Raw genomic sequence first — 16,894 nt, forward strand, 5'->3', positions numbered from 1 at the left:
ATCTTGGCCAAACATGATTGCAGCAAGTAAACTGGAGTTAAATCACAGAGGTAAAAGACTATGTTACTATTTATACCATGTTTCTTCTCAATAATATTTTTCGTTCTGTTTTCTTTTTACCATGCTTATTACCCTTGGTGTCATCAATAGTTTGCGATATGCAAAGAATATAGAATCAGAACCCGGGTGTGTTGATCTATTGTAAGAAATATACACAACTCAGGTATCAACTAATGAATGAGGCCAAAAGCTACCAGCACACAAGAAGACGACTGATTTTGTGGCCTCATGCATTAAAAAGTTCTACATCACAATAACTTATCCTGCTGCATATAAAATGGAGATTTAAAACAACAAACATTGAATTGTTAATGAAATGGTTCATTGCTTCTAAAAACCATGGGAGGAAAGAATGTATAAAGCTTTTTTTAAAAAGTGCCTTTTTATCTATATCTATCTTGCCCCTTTAGGCTCCCATCCTGCAATGAGATCTGCTAACACAGATCTCTGTTCCTGTGCCGAGTTTCATGGGCACAGGTATCTGTACCATCAGATCTGATTTAAATGATCAAAACAGTTGATCGCTTCTAAAACAATTGGGGGTTTAACCTTTTGCACACAAAAAAAATCAATTTTAATTTAGAAAAAAAAGTAAACATCTATTTATAAGGTCCTAATCCTAATTATAAGATGCTCTCTAGACCTCATTAGTAAAGCATTTAAGCACATGTTTAACATTAAGCATGTACTCAAGTCACATTGACTTTGTGGGTAAAATTTTGGCCCCACTATAATCAGTGGGGAAAATTCCCACTGACATCCCTGGGCCCAGGATTTCACCCCATGACTTTAATGGAACATGCTTAATGTAAAGAATGTATGTCCGTGCTTTGCTGAATCAAGGGCTCTATTAAACACGTGTGCTGGATGTAAAGCCAGTACCCTACATTTATTGTACAACATGTGCATCTTACCACGTGTTACACATTCACACATAAAGGACTGTTTGCTAAAATGGGTACATCCACCACCCCCTTACTTCTTACTTTAAAATAGCATCACAGGGCTTTTTTAATAGAAGATGTTATGGGGTGTATAAACCCAGCACTTGGTCTGAAGGGGTTAAAGAGCAACTCGGGGCCCAGCTGCAGCTGCAGAGCATGTTCCAGATGGAGGTAGAGCTTAAAAGGAATCCAGACAGCTCTGGGAAAAGAGGAGCCTACTGGTGGCCTCAGACAGGCTAAAGGTATAGTTAGTGTATTTTTTTCATTACCTTTTGCTACAGACTGCAAAGCTTGGATCATAGAGAAAGGGGTAGGAAGTGGCCCAGGGAGGGTAGCCTTAAGGTGCTCTTGGGTGCCAGACCTTGGTAACTGTCACAGGACCCGGGTTCCCTTATTAAGAAGGAAGTGATCCCCGGGTTCCCCATATTAAGAAGGAAGTGACCTCCTAACCACTAGGTGATGTTTCCAACAAGCACCAATAGGAAATAGGTTTTGTGGTGAAAAGAACCAACTCAGATAAAATAAAACCAACCTGTCTGGTGGTTTCGGTGACATGTGTTTTCTTTTGATTCACTTCCAAGTGGACAAGTGGCCACATCACAGCAAAACCTTACTACAGCTGGCACTTACTGGCATCTTCCTGCCCCCTCCCCCTAGTTTCGGAAGAGAGGCCAGCCTATTCTCCTGCTCATCCCTTGAATTGAACCCACATAATTTTTGAGGATCCTGCATGTCCTCACTAAGGCCTAAAACAGAGATGCCTAAATACATGAGATGGGCATTTTTCATGATATTTCCACACAAACTAGAAACTGCCTATGAGAGCCTTACCCTTGAAAAATTTCCAACCCAATTTTGTACATCTGAAGGTTGGGCTGTTTATTAAAACACAACTTCCTGTCTGATGTCACTATTAGAAACATAATGAAATCACTGACCTTTCAAATACCTTCTTGTACTGAAGTCCATGGGTGCAGATTCAGACCCTGTGAACTCCTATTTTAATTAGTGTGACCACAGAATCAAAGTTGTCCCTGCTTTCTCATTTAAAGTAAAAAGGCAATTTTGATACTTGGTACTAATGTGCAATATAGTAACGCGTGGCACTTTGGTCTACACCAATGTTTCTCATCCAGTGGGTCACAACCTCCGTGGGAGATCACCACGTGTTGAAAATTTTATTCTAATCTAAAGCAAAGAAAATCTCGTGCCCCAAAATTCCTGCAGCCCCTTACCCTTCAGCTGTTTTCTGTCAACCTTTTGAAATACACACACATAATTATATGAGCTTATTGTTATCATTGATACACATTTACTTTTATAGTAAATGTAAGGGAGCTGTGAAAATGTTTTGACTTTGAATAAGGGGTCACCAACCTGAAAATGCTGAGAAACGCTGAGTCTACACCAACTATAAGTCTTCAGTTTCCAATGAAAATAACAGTGATAAGAAGAGGTCAATTTGATTCTAGACTCTTTGGCACAAAGACTGTCTCCTACGTGTGCTTGTACAACACCAGCACAATGGGGCCCTGATCAGACTGAGACCTGAGGGTATGAGCACATTACAAATAATAAAGAAATGAATACCATCCTGAAAAGTGTTGAGAGCCCTCAATTAGCATGCACCTTCCAAATGGTGCTCAGTGTTTTGCAAGATCAGGCCGCAATACACATTGTGTCGGTTATATTACATTACTGTATACAAGGTTTGTCACTACTATAGAAAAGGTATTGAACTGAAAGTCTATCATGACATAAAAGGAAGATTCTGCCTCCTGTACTGGCTGGTTTGCATTACTCAGTCAGCAGAAAGGAGCTGGACAAATAACTTAACCAGAAACTGAGGGTTCTCCTTGCATAAAGGGAATCCCTAGATAGAATAGTGCCAGCGCTGTGGCTCTATGTGACCATCCTCACCACCCTTTGTCAGAAGAGGTGTTCCCAGAAGAAAGGAGGCATGGCTGGGATGCCTCTGAGCTCCAGTGATCTCTGACTCATAGACTCATGGACATTAAAGGCCAGGTGGGACCATCATGATCATCTAGTTGGACCTCCTCCACATTAGAGGCCACAGAACCTCACCCACTTTACTATAATGGCTTGGGGCTCTGGGCATACAGGTGTAAATTTAAGTTACTGATGTCTTTGTGCTACTCTAATTTATGCTGGGAACGAGGCCACCTCTGCCTGGTCCTGTTCCAAATTCCACTTGGTTACACTAGAGAATGTGGCCAATAATATTGATCTATGTGACTCATTTTCCTGTCATGTTGAGGATGTTTAATTTGGAACTCAAGGACTATAGAGTCATTTTTATAACTTGAAATAGAAAACCAAAGAATGAAACTTTAAAGCACTGGTTTGTTTTCATCATTATGTTTTTAGGGCCTGATTCTCCTCTCACTTACACTGGTGTAAATCAGGAGTAACTTCAGTGAAGTCAATGGAGTTATAGTAGTAAACTGGTGTAAGTGAGCGGAGAGTCAGGCCCATAGTTTGCAGGAGTCTGTTTCTCCTCCCCCATGGATGACTATATGAACAGAGATAACAGTAGTACAGGTACAGTACAAATGAACATTTAATGCCATCTGCTGGGCCATGCAAAATTGTGCAATATTTTGTTGCTGGGATCATGTATTGCATTTAACTTACAGAAGAACAATGATGCATAAAAGAGTGTGTTTCTTTTGTTTTGTTTTTTGTTCAGGGTCAGTTAGAATGACCAAAGGATCTACACAACACAATATATATCAAATGGGAGCATGCATATGTAAACAAGCTATGTGCAAAAATCAAAACTATATTGACTTCTTTGATTATATTGCCCCTTTCCAGGTGGGTGGGCTGGCTGCTGAAAATTTGAAACTCTAGCCACATAGGAGAGGAAGGCTACTCCCAGTCGTTAAGATTCTAGCCTAGGACTCAGGAGTCCTAGAGGCAATTCCCTGCTTTTCCCCAGACTTCCTGTGGGACCTTGGGCAAATCAGTCTCTCTGTGACCCAGTCTCCCAGGTAATGGGAATTATGCTTCTTCCTTACCTCACAAGAGTGTAATACACTAAAGACTGTGAGGAGAGCTGGTTGGGAATTTTTCAATTTTTTTTTTTTCACCAAACAATACTGATTTGTTGAAACTGAAACGGTTGTGAAATGGAGTCCTTTTTAATGAAATTCCCAGCTTGCAAAAAAAATGATGAGATAAGTTCTAAAAGTATCAAAACATTTTATCTTGACATTTTCAAAAAGAAAAATTCAATTTTTCTGATTTGAAATTATGTTTACTTTAGAATGTAAGCCAGAGTATAAAGAGGTTAAAAAAGAAAAAAAAAGTTGAAATCAAAATGAAACACTTGAAAATTATAAAAATGAAACATTTTGATTGCCCAGAACCAAACAAATTGGGTTTTTTTTCAGTTCACGAATAGTTGAGATTTCAACTTTTTGTCCAGATTTGAGACAGGAAGAAATTTTGAGCTCCCAAAAATATCCATGGGACAGGAAAACTGTTTTCTTCTAAGCTCTAACTGTGAGGTGCTCAGATGCAGTGGTGATGGGGACCATAAAACTATTTACAATATTTTTATTTATTTATTATTTAGGCACCTCGCTTTAGGCACCCATTTGAGAAAAACTTGGCTTTGATAGCTTCTGTGCAGATGAAATCAGGGTGGGTCTGAGGTTCCATAAGACTCTTTCTTACTAATGTATCTACTCAGGGGCAGCCAGCGTTTTTCACTATGTGAGCTATGTGAATATTTTCAGTATATTATACAGTTAACTAAGTTCTGTTCCCTTTAATAAAATGCTAAATAATGTATCACTCTTCTATATAGAATATATAATACTTGCTGTAATCTTTCTGACCACTTTATTTAGAAGGCAAGAGCAGAAATATTCCTGGAAAAACATCTAATTTTGTAAGTATTTTTTTCCATTCCTTTCAAAAATTTTGCTTTACTTTCACTTTGACTTGAAATTTAAGATTGTCGCCTGCTGTAATGCTGTTGTGGGAAGACCATCCTTTCTGCCTGAGCACATGGAATATAGAGTGGGATTTTGAAAAGTGCTTAGTGTTGGCATAACTCTGCTCCTAGTGGAATCAATGAGAGCTTTAAATTGACTTCAGTGGGAGCAGGATTAGGCCAATGCTTGTTTTTGAAAATACCATGAATAGGGTTCATTTTCTGCATATAGCTATGTTCTGTTTGAACTACAGTATCCTTGTATTTAGAATAATCATTCAGTATCAAATCTACAAAAGTATAAGATGCATCTGTTCTCTAGTGTGTAATTTTGTATTAAAATAAACATGGGAAATGGTTATTTCCAGATAGGCTTGGAACTTCTGAAGCTGACAGGAGCAGACTACTCAGCAGCCAATTGCTTATCTATGGCCTGATTCTGTGTTACTTGTGTACCTCAAAAATCACTCTAAAGTCAATAGAAGTTGGTGTAAACAAGAATGGCAAGACCATGTGCTATAAATTGGACAATTAGTACCCAAGTAGTGCCAACAGAAGAGCTGGACAAATAAAAACATTGCAATGAACTTTCATTCAAATTTGAAAGTTGATTGCAATTCTACCATTCAGTAATATTCACGACCCTGCCTTGTTTGCTTGGACACAGAAGATTTGCTAGTGCAAGCACTCAGGACTCAAATACTTAAATATTTATTAACCAAAAGTGACTTTTGAATATTATATTTTTATTTTAAAATTTGCAATTTGTGATGAGCTGGTTAATTACATAAATCACTGATGTTCAGATTCACAGAGTCCAAGGCCAGAAATGTTCTGCCATTAAGCAATTCCCTTGGTGATAATATTAGTTCTATTCCCTAGCTTGATGATTTATGTAACTGAACAGCATAGCACAAATGACACATTGAAAATATTACAGTGAAATTTAAAATTTTTAAAATGTGCTTTGCTGGTTAAGTTACACTCTGTGTAACATTTTCAAAAGTCTCTAAGTGATTTAGGAACCAGATTACAATTTCCAAAGTGACTTAGGCACTTAGGGGAGATTTTCAAAGGCACAAATGATTCTCAGCAAAAGTTGATGGAAATTAGACTCCTAACTGCTATTTGAAAATCTCCCTCTTAGGAGCCTGAGTCCCACTAACTTTCAAATTAAAGTCACTTTCATGTTTGTATGCAGCCTTAGTTACATTCTAAACTGCAAACAGAAACTTTGCTGCACCAGTGTACCATGTGCAACCTTTCATCTTCATCCCTTCAACAGCTGAACAAAACTCCCAGTTCACAGTCTGCAGGCATGAAATGGCCTGAGTCAGTCCAACTCCATCAAAGTCAGTTGGTCACTGAAGTCAGTAAAACCATTTGAGTCAATGGAGTTGCATTCACTTTGGCCAAGCCTGAAGTGAGCCCTGCAGCTACGGGTTCATTGTGTTACCTGAATTTCTTTCTTTTGCCTAGGATAAACATTTTGCAAAAGTGGGTGAGGATGAATCAGAACATTCACGCGATGTACCTGATGAAGAACAGTATCCCTATCATACTGTAAAAACTTCCAGCTTGGAGGCAATGCATGCTTTGAAAATTTTGCCTGCCAAACCTATAAAAGAATCCGAGTATGCAGGTAAGTTACTTCTGTGCTAAAACAGAACGGAGTCCTTGGACTAAGTGGGGAAAGCAAGGACCAGATTGTGCTCAGTCTGGTTATTTTAAAAAATGTTTAGACCAAGTGCTCCACTGGGTGAAAGACATAGAAAGAAAAATATATGATTGCCAGGATAATCAATTTGCATATGAATGAAACATTATTTTAAGGGCACCTACCGCATCCTTCAGGAATGGGCATTTTGTTTTTAAATAAATTTCCCAAGGATTGTCTGTAGGAAAATTCAGTATTTTAATCGAGTCAGTGATTTGTTTTACAGAAGGCCCTATTCAAGTCTCATTTTATTTTAGCGCTTACATATAATACATTATTTGACACAAGCCACTGTTAAATTTTGGGGTAAAGAAAGGTGGTCCCTATAGGTTATACTAGTCAGCCCTAATAACTATTTTCTAGAGATTTTAAACCCCTGCAAAAAACAGAGAGCCATAGGCAGAAATAGCTTAATAAATATGTACATAAAATGCACCCAACAAATTGCAAATAAATTAATTAATTAAATTTAATTTAAAAAAAATTTTAAATAAATTCCACAGCAGCAACTGGGAGAGGTTTGTATAAATTAAGGGCCTGATTCAATTCCCACTGAAGCCAAAGCTTTTCCATTGTTTTCAATGGGATTTAGATTGGGCCCTAATCAAATTACTGAGCTCATTTTTCCTTAGATTCCTCAGCGTGTATGAACACAGTATGGGTTCAAGTCAGGGAGAGGCTATGCTGAGTTCTAAAAACTTATTTCCAGGCTTTATTTGGAAACCTGAAGTAGCAGCACTCAAATGCTTGATTAAATCTTTTTTTTTTTTTCCACTGCTTGCCAATGGGAACATTTCTGTTAGGAACCCTATGGTAAGCATCCTCTGGTGCTTATCTAAGAACACCCTAGAGTACAGTTACTGCCTGGGGAAAACAATGCAAATTCTGACTGATGGATCCAAAGAAAAGCATATTAAACAAATAGACAGCTATTTTTAGTTTATTTATGACCTGTAGCTGTCACATACCAGAAAAGAATCTGAAAATGCATTTCAGAAAGACAAACTTTTGTGTTCATGTCCCATTCTGCAATCTTTTATAGGAAATAAAAATATGCACTTAAAGTTAATGACCCAGAAAATGTACTGACTCAGAAAAACATGCTTATGTACATGGATGTGTATCAACATGTAGGCACATTTTAGACAAGCATAAATGTGTGTATTAGAAACATGTAGGCACATTTTAGACAAGCATAAATGTGTGCATTAGAAACAAATGTAGATATTGGGAAGAATTCCTGTTATACCTTCTGAATGAATGATATCAAACAAGAATATAGGGTGCAGGGGACAGTGTCGAGGACAGCAGTTTAGGCAGGAAATGTCTGAAAAAATAACTGTCTGGTGGGGAGAGTGTTTCTAACCATCTTTTATTATTATTGTTGTTCTATTGCAGAGGTTTTTAAGAAAATAGGCCAAGCTTGCCCTCTCCTGAGGTAGAATCTGGAGGGCAGTGGCGGCTCCAGGCACCAGCGCTCCAAGCGCGGGCCTGGAGCGGCAAGCCGCGGGGGGCGCCCTGCCGGTCCCTGCGAGGGCGGCAGTCAGGCAGCCTTCGGCGGCATGCCTGCGGGAGGTCCGCCGGTCCCGCGGATTCGGCGGCAATTCGGCGGTGGGTACGCCGAATTCGCGAGACCGGGAACCTCCCACAGGCATGCCGCCGAAGGCAGCCTGCCTGCCGTGCTTGGGGTGGCAAAAAAGCTAGAGCCGCCCCTGCTGGAGGGGTAACGGAGTGGGACTTGACAAAGACATCCTGGTAGAATTCCTCCCAAATGGCAGAGATGGAGCTTGCCCTCTTTTCCTGAAAGAGTTGGCCTATAAACTCCACAGATCTCTCAGGATTTGCAGGGGGCCTGGGCTATCTTGGAGGCTTTTTTCAACCAATACCAGCTCTGGGCCAGAGAGGCACCACGATCACTCCCTGGCAGTGGAGTTGGGATTGCAGGGACTCTGAAGGGTTTGCACATCCTTTGTTGTTTCTGAACCAGCCACTAACGTCTACATTGTTAGATCCTCTCATGTCCTTTGCTGATGTTTCAAATGACTGTTCCACTGAATTCAGTGAAATGCCCTAGACATAGCTTAGACATTTGGCAGCTTTAATGGTGCTGCCAAATATACTTGGGGCACTCAGCCACCATGAAGTGGTTAACAAACATTATTCCACAGCTGTACATGGTACACTACCAGTGATGTTTTGGAATGATAAGGTGGTAGTGCTATATAAATGAATATGTGACTTGACTAAGATTGACCTGAACATATCCCACTTATCAAAGCACACTAACATTAAATTACTTATGTAATGTTCATAGCATCATAGAAGATTAGAGTTGGAAGAGATCTCAAGAGATCATCTACTCCAACCCCCTGCTCAAAGCAGGACCAACCCCAACTAAATCATCCCAGCCAGGGCTTTGTCAAGCTGGGCCTTAAAAACCTCTAAGTATGGAGATTCCACCACCTCCCTAGGTATCCCATTCCAGTGCTTCACCACCCTCCCAGTGAAATAGTTTTTCCTAATATCCAACCTAGACCTCCCCCACTGCAACTTGAGACCGTTGCTCCTTGTTCTGTCATCTGCCACCACTGAGAACAGCCTAGCTCCATCCTCTTTGGAACCCCCCTTCAGGTAGTTGAAGGCTGCAATCAAATCCCCCCTAATGTTGATTTTTAAAAAGGGCTCCAGAGGCAATCCTGGCAAGCCAGTGAATCTAACTTCGGTACCAGCAAAATTGGTAGAAACTATAATAAAGAATAGAATTGTCACACACATAGATATATGTGATTTGTTAGGTAAGAACCAACCTGGCTTTTGTAAAGGGAAATCATGCTTCACCATTCTATTAACAATAACACAAAATGTGGAAATGGCAGAAGTGCTAATTGACTTTTTTGTTTCAATTTTCACCCAAAAGTTTAGTAGCAATTGGACATCTAACTTAATGAATGCCAGTGAAAATGAGGTAGGATTAGAGGCTAAAATAGGGAAAGAACAAGTTAAAAATTACATAGACAACTTACATGTTTTCAAGTCAGCAGTGCCTGATGAAATACATCCAAGAATACTCAAAGAGCTGACTAAGGAGATATCTGAACCATTAGCGATTATCTTCTGAAAGTCATGGAAGACAGGTAAGATTCCAGAAAACTGGGAAAGAGCAAATATAGTGCCAATCTATAAAAAATGGGAATAAGAACAACCCAGGGAATTACAGACCAGTCAGCTTAACTTCTGTACCTGGAAAGATAATGGAGCAAATAATTAAGCAATCAATTTGCAAACATCTAGAAGATAATAAGGTGATAAGTAACAGTCAGCATGGATTTTTCAAGAACAAAATATGTTAAACCAACCTGATAGCTTTCTTTGACAGGGTAACAAGCCTTGTGAATAGGGGGAAGAGGTAGATGTGGTATATCTTGACTTTAGTAAATCTTTTGATAAGGTCTTGCATGACCTTCTCATAAACAAACTAAGGAAATACAACCTAGATGGAGCTACTATAAGGTGGGTGCATAACTGGTTGGAAAACCGTTCCTAGAGAGTAGTTATCACTGATTCACAGTCATGCTGGAAGGACATAGTGAGTGGGGTCCCGCAGGGATCAGTTCTGGGTCCTATTCTATTCAACGTCTTCATCAATGCTATAGATAATGGCATAGAGAGTACACTTATAAAGTTTGCGGATGATACCAAGTTGGGAGGGGCTGCAAGTGCTTTGGAGGATAGGATTAAAATTCAAAATGTTCTGGATAAACTGAAGAAATGGTCAGACATAAATGGGATGAAATTCAATAAGGACAAATGCAAAGTACTCCACTTAGGAAGGAACAATCAGTTGCACACATACAAAATGGGAAACGACTGCCTAGGAAGGAGTACTGTGAAAAGGGATCTGGGGGTCATAATGGATAACAAGTTAAATATGAGTTAACAGTCTAACACTGTTACCAAAAAAGTGAACATCATTCTGGGGTGTATTAGCAGGAGTGTTGTAAGCAAGACACAAGAAGTAATTCTTCCGCTCTACTCCACGTTGATTACGCCTCAACTGGAGTACTGTGTCCAGTCCACATTTCAGGAAGATGTAGACAAATTGGAGAAAGTCCAGAGAAGAGCAACAAAAATGATTAAAGGTCTAGAAAACATAACCTATGAAGGAAGATTGAAAAAAATGGGTTTGTTTAGTCTGGAGAAGAGAAGACCAAGAGGGGACATGATAAAAGTTTTCACGTACATAAAAGGTTGTTACAAGGAGGAGGAAGAAAAATTGTTCTCCTTAACCTCAGCAGATAGGACAAGAAGCAGTGAGATTAAATTGCAGCAAGAGCAGATTAGGTTGGACATTAGGATAAACCTCCTAACTGTCAGGGTGGTTAAGCACTGGAATAAAATGCCTAGGCGGGTTGTGAAATCTCCATCATTGAAGATTTTTAAGAGCAAGTTAGACAAACATCTGTCAGGGATGGTCTAGATAATACTTAATCCTGCCTTGAGTGCAGGGTCTGGACTAGAAGACCTCTTAAAGTCCCTTCCAGTCCTACGATTCTATAATTCTATTATTAGGATTATTTGAGGGAGTCAACTAGCGAATGGATAAGGGTGATCCAGTCAATAGCGGCCTAGAGTAGACGTGATAAATTGACCCCCGCTGGATCGATCGCTGCCCGCCGATCCGGCGGGTAGAGTAGACATACCTTTAGTCACATGCTTCCACTGTCCACTTTCCTCACCCAGCAGTCTCCCCTCAGAGTTCTTTGGTCCTGCTTCCATCTGCAAGTCTGAACTTTTCCCTTCAGCCTCCTCATGTCTTTGCTGCATCATGTGCTCGAACCCCCTTCTAAACTCAACCAGAGTTTCCACCTGCATCTCCAATCCTTGGATCTTTTCTTCCTTTAGCTCTATCAGGTGGCACTTCATGCAGACAAAACTCTTTTCAGGACCCCCTCCAGGATCATGTACATACCGCAGCTTCCACATCCAGTCATCTTCATTGTGTCTTCCACTGCTTGGGTCACTACCACTGCTGCCTCTGTATCTGTCATAGCCTTCCCACCTAAGTCCTGTTAGTCCAGGAAACACAAACCAAACCAAAACACCACCACCTACAGCAAAACAAACCCCCAACGAGCACCACAACACTGCCAGAACACCACACACTCCCTTCACTAGCCTGTCTGTTCCTCTGCCTGGTTCTCCTAGTCTTCCCCCCAAACTCTCCTTACAAACTCCCACTTAAACTCCCCTGTTTACAGCTCTGTTTGCTGACACCTAATCAGAGAAGCTCCGCCCCCCAATCAGGGCTCAGCTTCTCTCCCAGCACACTGCTCCTATCAGCCTCTACAAATGCCTTCTCCTCCAACAGAACTCCCACTCGAACTCCCCTGTTTACAGCTCTGTTTGCTGGCTACTGTGCCACTGTAGCTGTCTGTGATATGGAAAAGGGATAAAAAATAATACAATGTCATAATGCCACACCTTGAACACTATGTCCATTTCTGGTAACCCCATCTCAAAAAGTATATAGCAGTACTGGAAAATGTTAAGAGAAGGGCAACAAAGATGATCAAGGGTATGGAATGGCTTCCATGCAAGGAAAGACTAAAAAGGTTAGGGCTTTTCAGCTCAGAAAAGAGATGCCTCAGAGGGGATATGATAGAGGTCTATAAAATCATGAATAGTGTGGAAAAGATGAATAGAGAAATGTTATTACCCTTTCACACAATACAAAAACCAGAGGTCACCTGATGTAATTAATAGGCAGTTGATTTAATACAAATGAGAACGTACTTTTTCACACAATGCACAACTAACATATGGAACTCATTGCCGTGGGATGTTGTGATGGCCAAAAGTTCATAAAGGAACTTGATAAATTCATGGAGAATAGGTCTAGCAATGGCTATTAGCCAAGGTGGTCAGGGCCACAACCCCAACCTCAGGGCAATCTTAAACCTTTGACTACCAGAAGCCAGTTGTGGAAGACAGGTGGATCACTCTATAAATGTCCTGTTTTGTACACTCTCCCTGAAGCTCAGGTATGGGCCACCGTCAGACACAGGATGCTGGACAAGTCGGACCATGGTTTGTTCCAGGATGGCAGCTCTTATATACTCTATTTTTTTCCCTTTGTCACAGATCAACGGTATTTAGGAGATTCAGCTACTACTCACATTTCTAGAAACACTAAATCCTCTATCATCATCCAACCAAAGTCCTCTGACTCCCCTCGAGACTTAGGTGTAAGTAAAGATCATACACAAATATAATTCCTTCTTTTTCTGTATCACTTAATGCTGTGCAAAGCCATGGGAGTTGCATGGCTAAATCCTTGGACACCTTTTTGAATCAGTACGATTCAGTGTTAAGACCCATATTTTAGTCTGGGCTTTTCATTCACTTTGCCACATGTAATATTGCGCTCATTGTTTCTGTAACTTGTTGTGCTGAATGGAGATGTGTCAGCCATATTAATGTCATGTCAAGAAGAGATTTCTAGGAGATAATAACAATTATGGAATAGATTAAAGCCTAGATTAGTGGCTTTTAATTGTTAACTATTTTATGGTATGAAGATGCCAAGTGTGTGTAATGGTGGAGGAAATATATGTGGAGAAATCCACTAACTGGCAAATCATCTTGCTGTGTTAGGAACAGCAGAATTTTATCAGCTATACTTCCATGATTACTGACCAATATCACAGCTAAACATTTTATATTATTTACAGCAATGCAGATATGTTTCAGAGGAGAGCAGAGTCCCAAATGTTAAAGGTACAATAAAAAAACTTGTTTTGCAACTAAATTATGAAATGCCATTTTCTTATTTGCTATATATATGGGGAAGAACCATATAAGTCAGGGAAGAAAGAATAAAAGGCCTATATGTTTCAAAATATCAGTCACTTTAAAAATTCATCATATTACAATTGAGAATCCAGCTTCATATCAGTAACAACACTGAAGTAATCACTTTCAAGAGGGGACATGTTGTGGCATTTAGCTCTCCATTCCTCAGGGACAGGCCACCCCTGTGTAAAAATCAGATTTCTCTCTTTCTCTCTCTCTCCCCCCAATTATAAAGAAGAAATAGGAGAGGGGAAATATAATATATAGAGAGAAGTGGCAAGTCTGCTACATTCAGCTTTTGAGCAATTAGAGAGTGCACTGGAGTCATTCCCGATTTCAGATGGAGCAAATAGGAACAGAATCGGGTTCTTTGCCTAGCCAACTGCATCCATTCCACTACATACTCTGATAATTTTCTTTTAATTGTAATGTCACCAGGAGTGGCTGCTATTAAAAACTCAGCCTTTTTCAGTATTTACCACACACTAGTGTCTGAGGATATTGGAGTGTTCCCCCAGTTTAGAATGTAATAGCTGTGCTAACGGTGTGGCAACCCTTGGCAAATGTTGATTTCTTCAATGGCTTCCAGTTTAACACTAATTCTATCTGCATTTTATTTCAAAATCCCATAATTTAGAGATACTTGTAAATGCATCCTCCAATGATTTATTTCCTATAGGGTAATTGTATATTATAATTAAGGTTACTTTTTAGTCATGGGTATTTTTAGTAAAAGTCATGAACAGGTCACGGGCAGACATGACTATATATCCCTGACTAAAACTTGGGCCGGGGGTGCTCGGGGGGCAATCCAGGGGTGCTGGGGGGGGCAGATGGTGGTGTGCGGCCTGGGACCCCCGTTGGCGCTGGGGGGAGGTGGCGGCAGCATGCGGCTTGGGATCCCCGCTGGCGCGGTGGGGAGGGGGGGCGGGTGGCAGCTCGCAGCTCGGACCCCTGCTGGCGCTGTGGGGGGTGGGTGGAGGGGCTTGCAGGCTCCCTACCCAGCTCCGTGCAGCTCCCCAGAAGTGGCAAGCATGCCCCTGTAGCTCCTAGCAGGAGCGAAGGCCGGGGGGTTCCGCGTGCTGCCCCGGCCATGAGCTGCGGGGATGATCCCTGCAAGCAGGGGGGCAGCATGCAGAGCCCCTTGGTCCCTCCGCCTAGGAGGTGCAGGGACATGCCAGCTGCTACCAGGGAGCCCCCGCCCCAAGGTAAGCGCTGTCAGCACCCCAATCCCCTGCCCCAGCCCTGACCCCCTCCCACACCCAAACTGCTGCTGCTGCTGCTGGCCCAGGGGCTGCCGGAGTGTTTGGGCAGTCCCTGAGTCAGCTGCACCAGCCGCTGCAAAAGTCACTGAGGTCACGGAAAGTCACAGAATCCCAGACTTCTGTGACCTCCACGACAGACACGCAGCCTTAATTAGGATCAGACACTTGTGTCACTTTGCCTAAATTTAAGGAAATGGCCAGCTTTTAATCCTTTAATTTACAGTTTTACGCTGTCACTATATTAAAGTTATATTTAATTTGTTTAAAATAAAAAATATTTCCAAATAAATTTATTGTGACTTTATTGAGACTAAGTCAGCTCTTGAAGGATTAAATCAACTTTTTCAAGCTAAATCTTTTTTTATTTCTTTAAAAAGTACAAATCTATTAACAGTGTTAGTGCTGATAATTACACAAAGACTATCTACAATTTGCCATTCCACGAATAAAAATAAAAAGTCTAGCTTGATCATTTTCTGTATTTAGTGCAAAGGCCGAGTTTTAGACAGTAGTATGTATGAGCAGCTGTGGAGACACAATGCAAAGAATTCATCAATGCTGAAACAAAATGTATTTTCCCCCCTTTTAGGTCCTGCTGTAAAACAAAGCATGAAGCCAAACATACTTTTTACTGAAATCACAAGTAAGCCAGCAGTATACTAAATAAAGTTTGAAAAGAGAAAAGAAAAAAAGTTTAAATACCCTTTAAGAGCAAACACTGATGTAGCTCAAGCGAAAACCAAATGAATGCAATGACACAGAACTTGTCTGTGGGCCTGATCCAAAACTAACTGAAGTTGATAGAAGTCAGTGGGAGTCTTTGTCAGCTTTGGAACAGCCCTCACTTTCCTCCAATTGCCACAATGATTTAGGACCTAATTCCTCAAAGTACTTAAATATGTGTCTACCTTTAAATATGTGCAGGTTGTTGTAGCTGTGTTGGTCCTAGGATATGAGAAACAAAGTAGATGAGGTAGTATCTTTTATTGGGCCAACTTCTGTTGGTGAAAGGTACAAACTTTTAAGCCATGCCATGCAGACAAATGAGAAACGTGCAGTGGGACTGTCACAGACTGATTTCATACTTTAAAGAGCCCTCATCTTTCAACCCTGATTTGGGGATCAAAGGAAGATTTAAAAATTCTCTGGCACAGTTAGACGTATTTTGCCCTAGGGAGGGCATGCTTGATAGCACTATGGCAAGACTTTGGTTGTACATTGGGCCATGCAATCTAATGACAAACATGCAATGGCAATACCATAGAGTGATTTTATACATTAAAGTGCCTTCATCCTTCATCTCTGACTTGGGTATCAAAAGAAATGTTTAAACTCTACAGGAAATGTTGAAAGCAAACTGAAATAGGTGAGGTTTGATTTATTGGTTTATATATTTGCAAGTTTTGTACTGGTGTGAAACCTCCTTATTTTGTAGCCAAAAATTTCCTCCTCTTCTCATTTATTATTACTGCGGAACTGTGGCAGCATGATCTTCACTGTACCCTCTTGTGGCAGTGCAGCTGAGGCTCTACCTCTGATTCCCCAAATTCACATTCTTCCCTTATTTTAAGGGTCAGTCAAAATGCCTGCGTTCTCCACCATTTGAGATAAGCTCACTGTCTTGGAGCACCCCTTATGGTGAGACCTGAAGTTGCAGCCACTCTGCCTCTCTCACATCCTTGGAGTTTCTGTGGTCTGGTGTGGTGACTTGGCCCTCCGGCCAGATCACACTGAAGTCCCACCCCTTCTGGAGTATGCAGAGTCCAAACCAAATTCAAAGGAGCAAACCCTTCCACCTGCTTGGGTTCAGTCCGGAGCAGACTCTTCACCCCTTTCTCCAGAGGCAGCAAAAGTGGGAGCTGTGGGGGGCAGAAGGGGCTAGTGCCCCCACAGTGGAAATATTGTGGGGGCTCAGGTCCCATGTAAACTAATGCATGTGTGGGAGTGGTGGAGGTGTGACCACAGGGGTGCCCAGGATCGGGATGAAGAGCAGGTAGGAACTGCTAGGACCCCTCTTTCCAGCCTGAAGCCAGTTGCCCCTGCCATCAAGTCTCAGTAGATCCCCTCACTCTCCCTCTGTCCCCCACATTCA

At 41.1% G+C, this 16,894-nt stretch overlaps 1 protein-coding gene across 1 annotated transcript in view; it reads left to right on the forward strand.

Annotated features, from left to right (window-relative positions):
- CLNK (cytokine dependent hematopoietic cell linker) overlaps positions 1 to 16,894 on the forward strand; it is a 230,304-nt gene that overhangs the window by 171,521 nt on the left and 41,889 nt on the right. The window contains exons 3-8 of the mRNA XM_065405737.1: positions 1 to 50; positions 4,883 to 4,923; positions 6,448 to 6,610; positions 12,827 to 12,930; positions 13,417 to 13,462; positions 15,392 to 15,445. Of these exons, the coding sequence (XP_065261809.1) occupies positions 1 to 50; positions 4,883 to 4,923; positions 6,448 to 6,610; positions 12,827 to 12,930; positions 13,417 to 13,462; positions 15,392 to 15,445 (458 nt within the window). The remainder of the gene's footprint in view (positions 51 to 4,882; positions 4,924 to 6,447; positions 6,611 to 12,826; positions 12,931 to 13,416; positions 13,463 to 15,391; positions 15,446 to 16,894) is intronic.

The sequence above is a fragment of the Emys orbicularis genome, chromosome 5 (assembly GCF_028017835.1).
Source record: "Emys orbicularis isolate rEmyOrb1 chromosome 5, rEmyOrb1.hap1, whole genome shotgun sequence".
In the NCBI taxonomy this organism is placed as follows: domain Eukaryota; kingdom Metazoa; phylum Chordata; order Testudines; family Emydidae; genus Emys; species Emys orbicularis.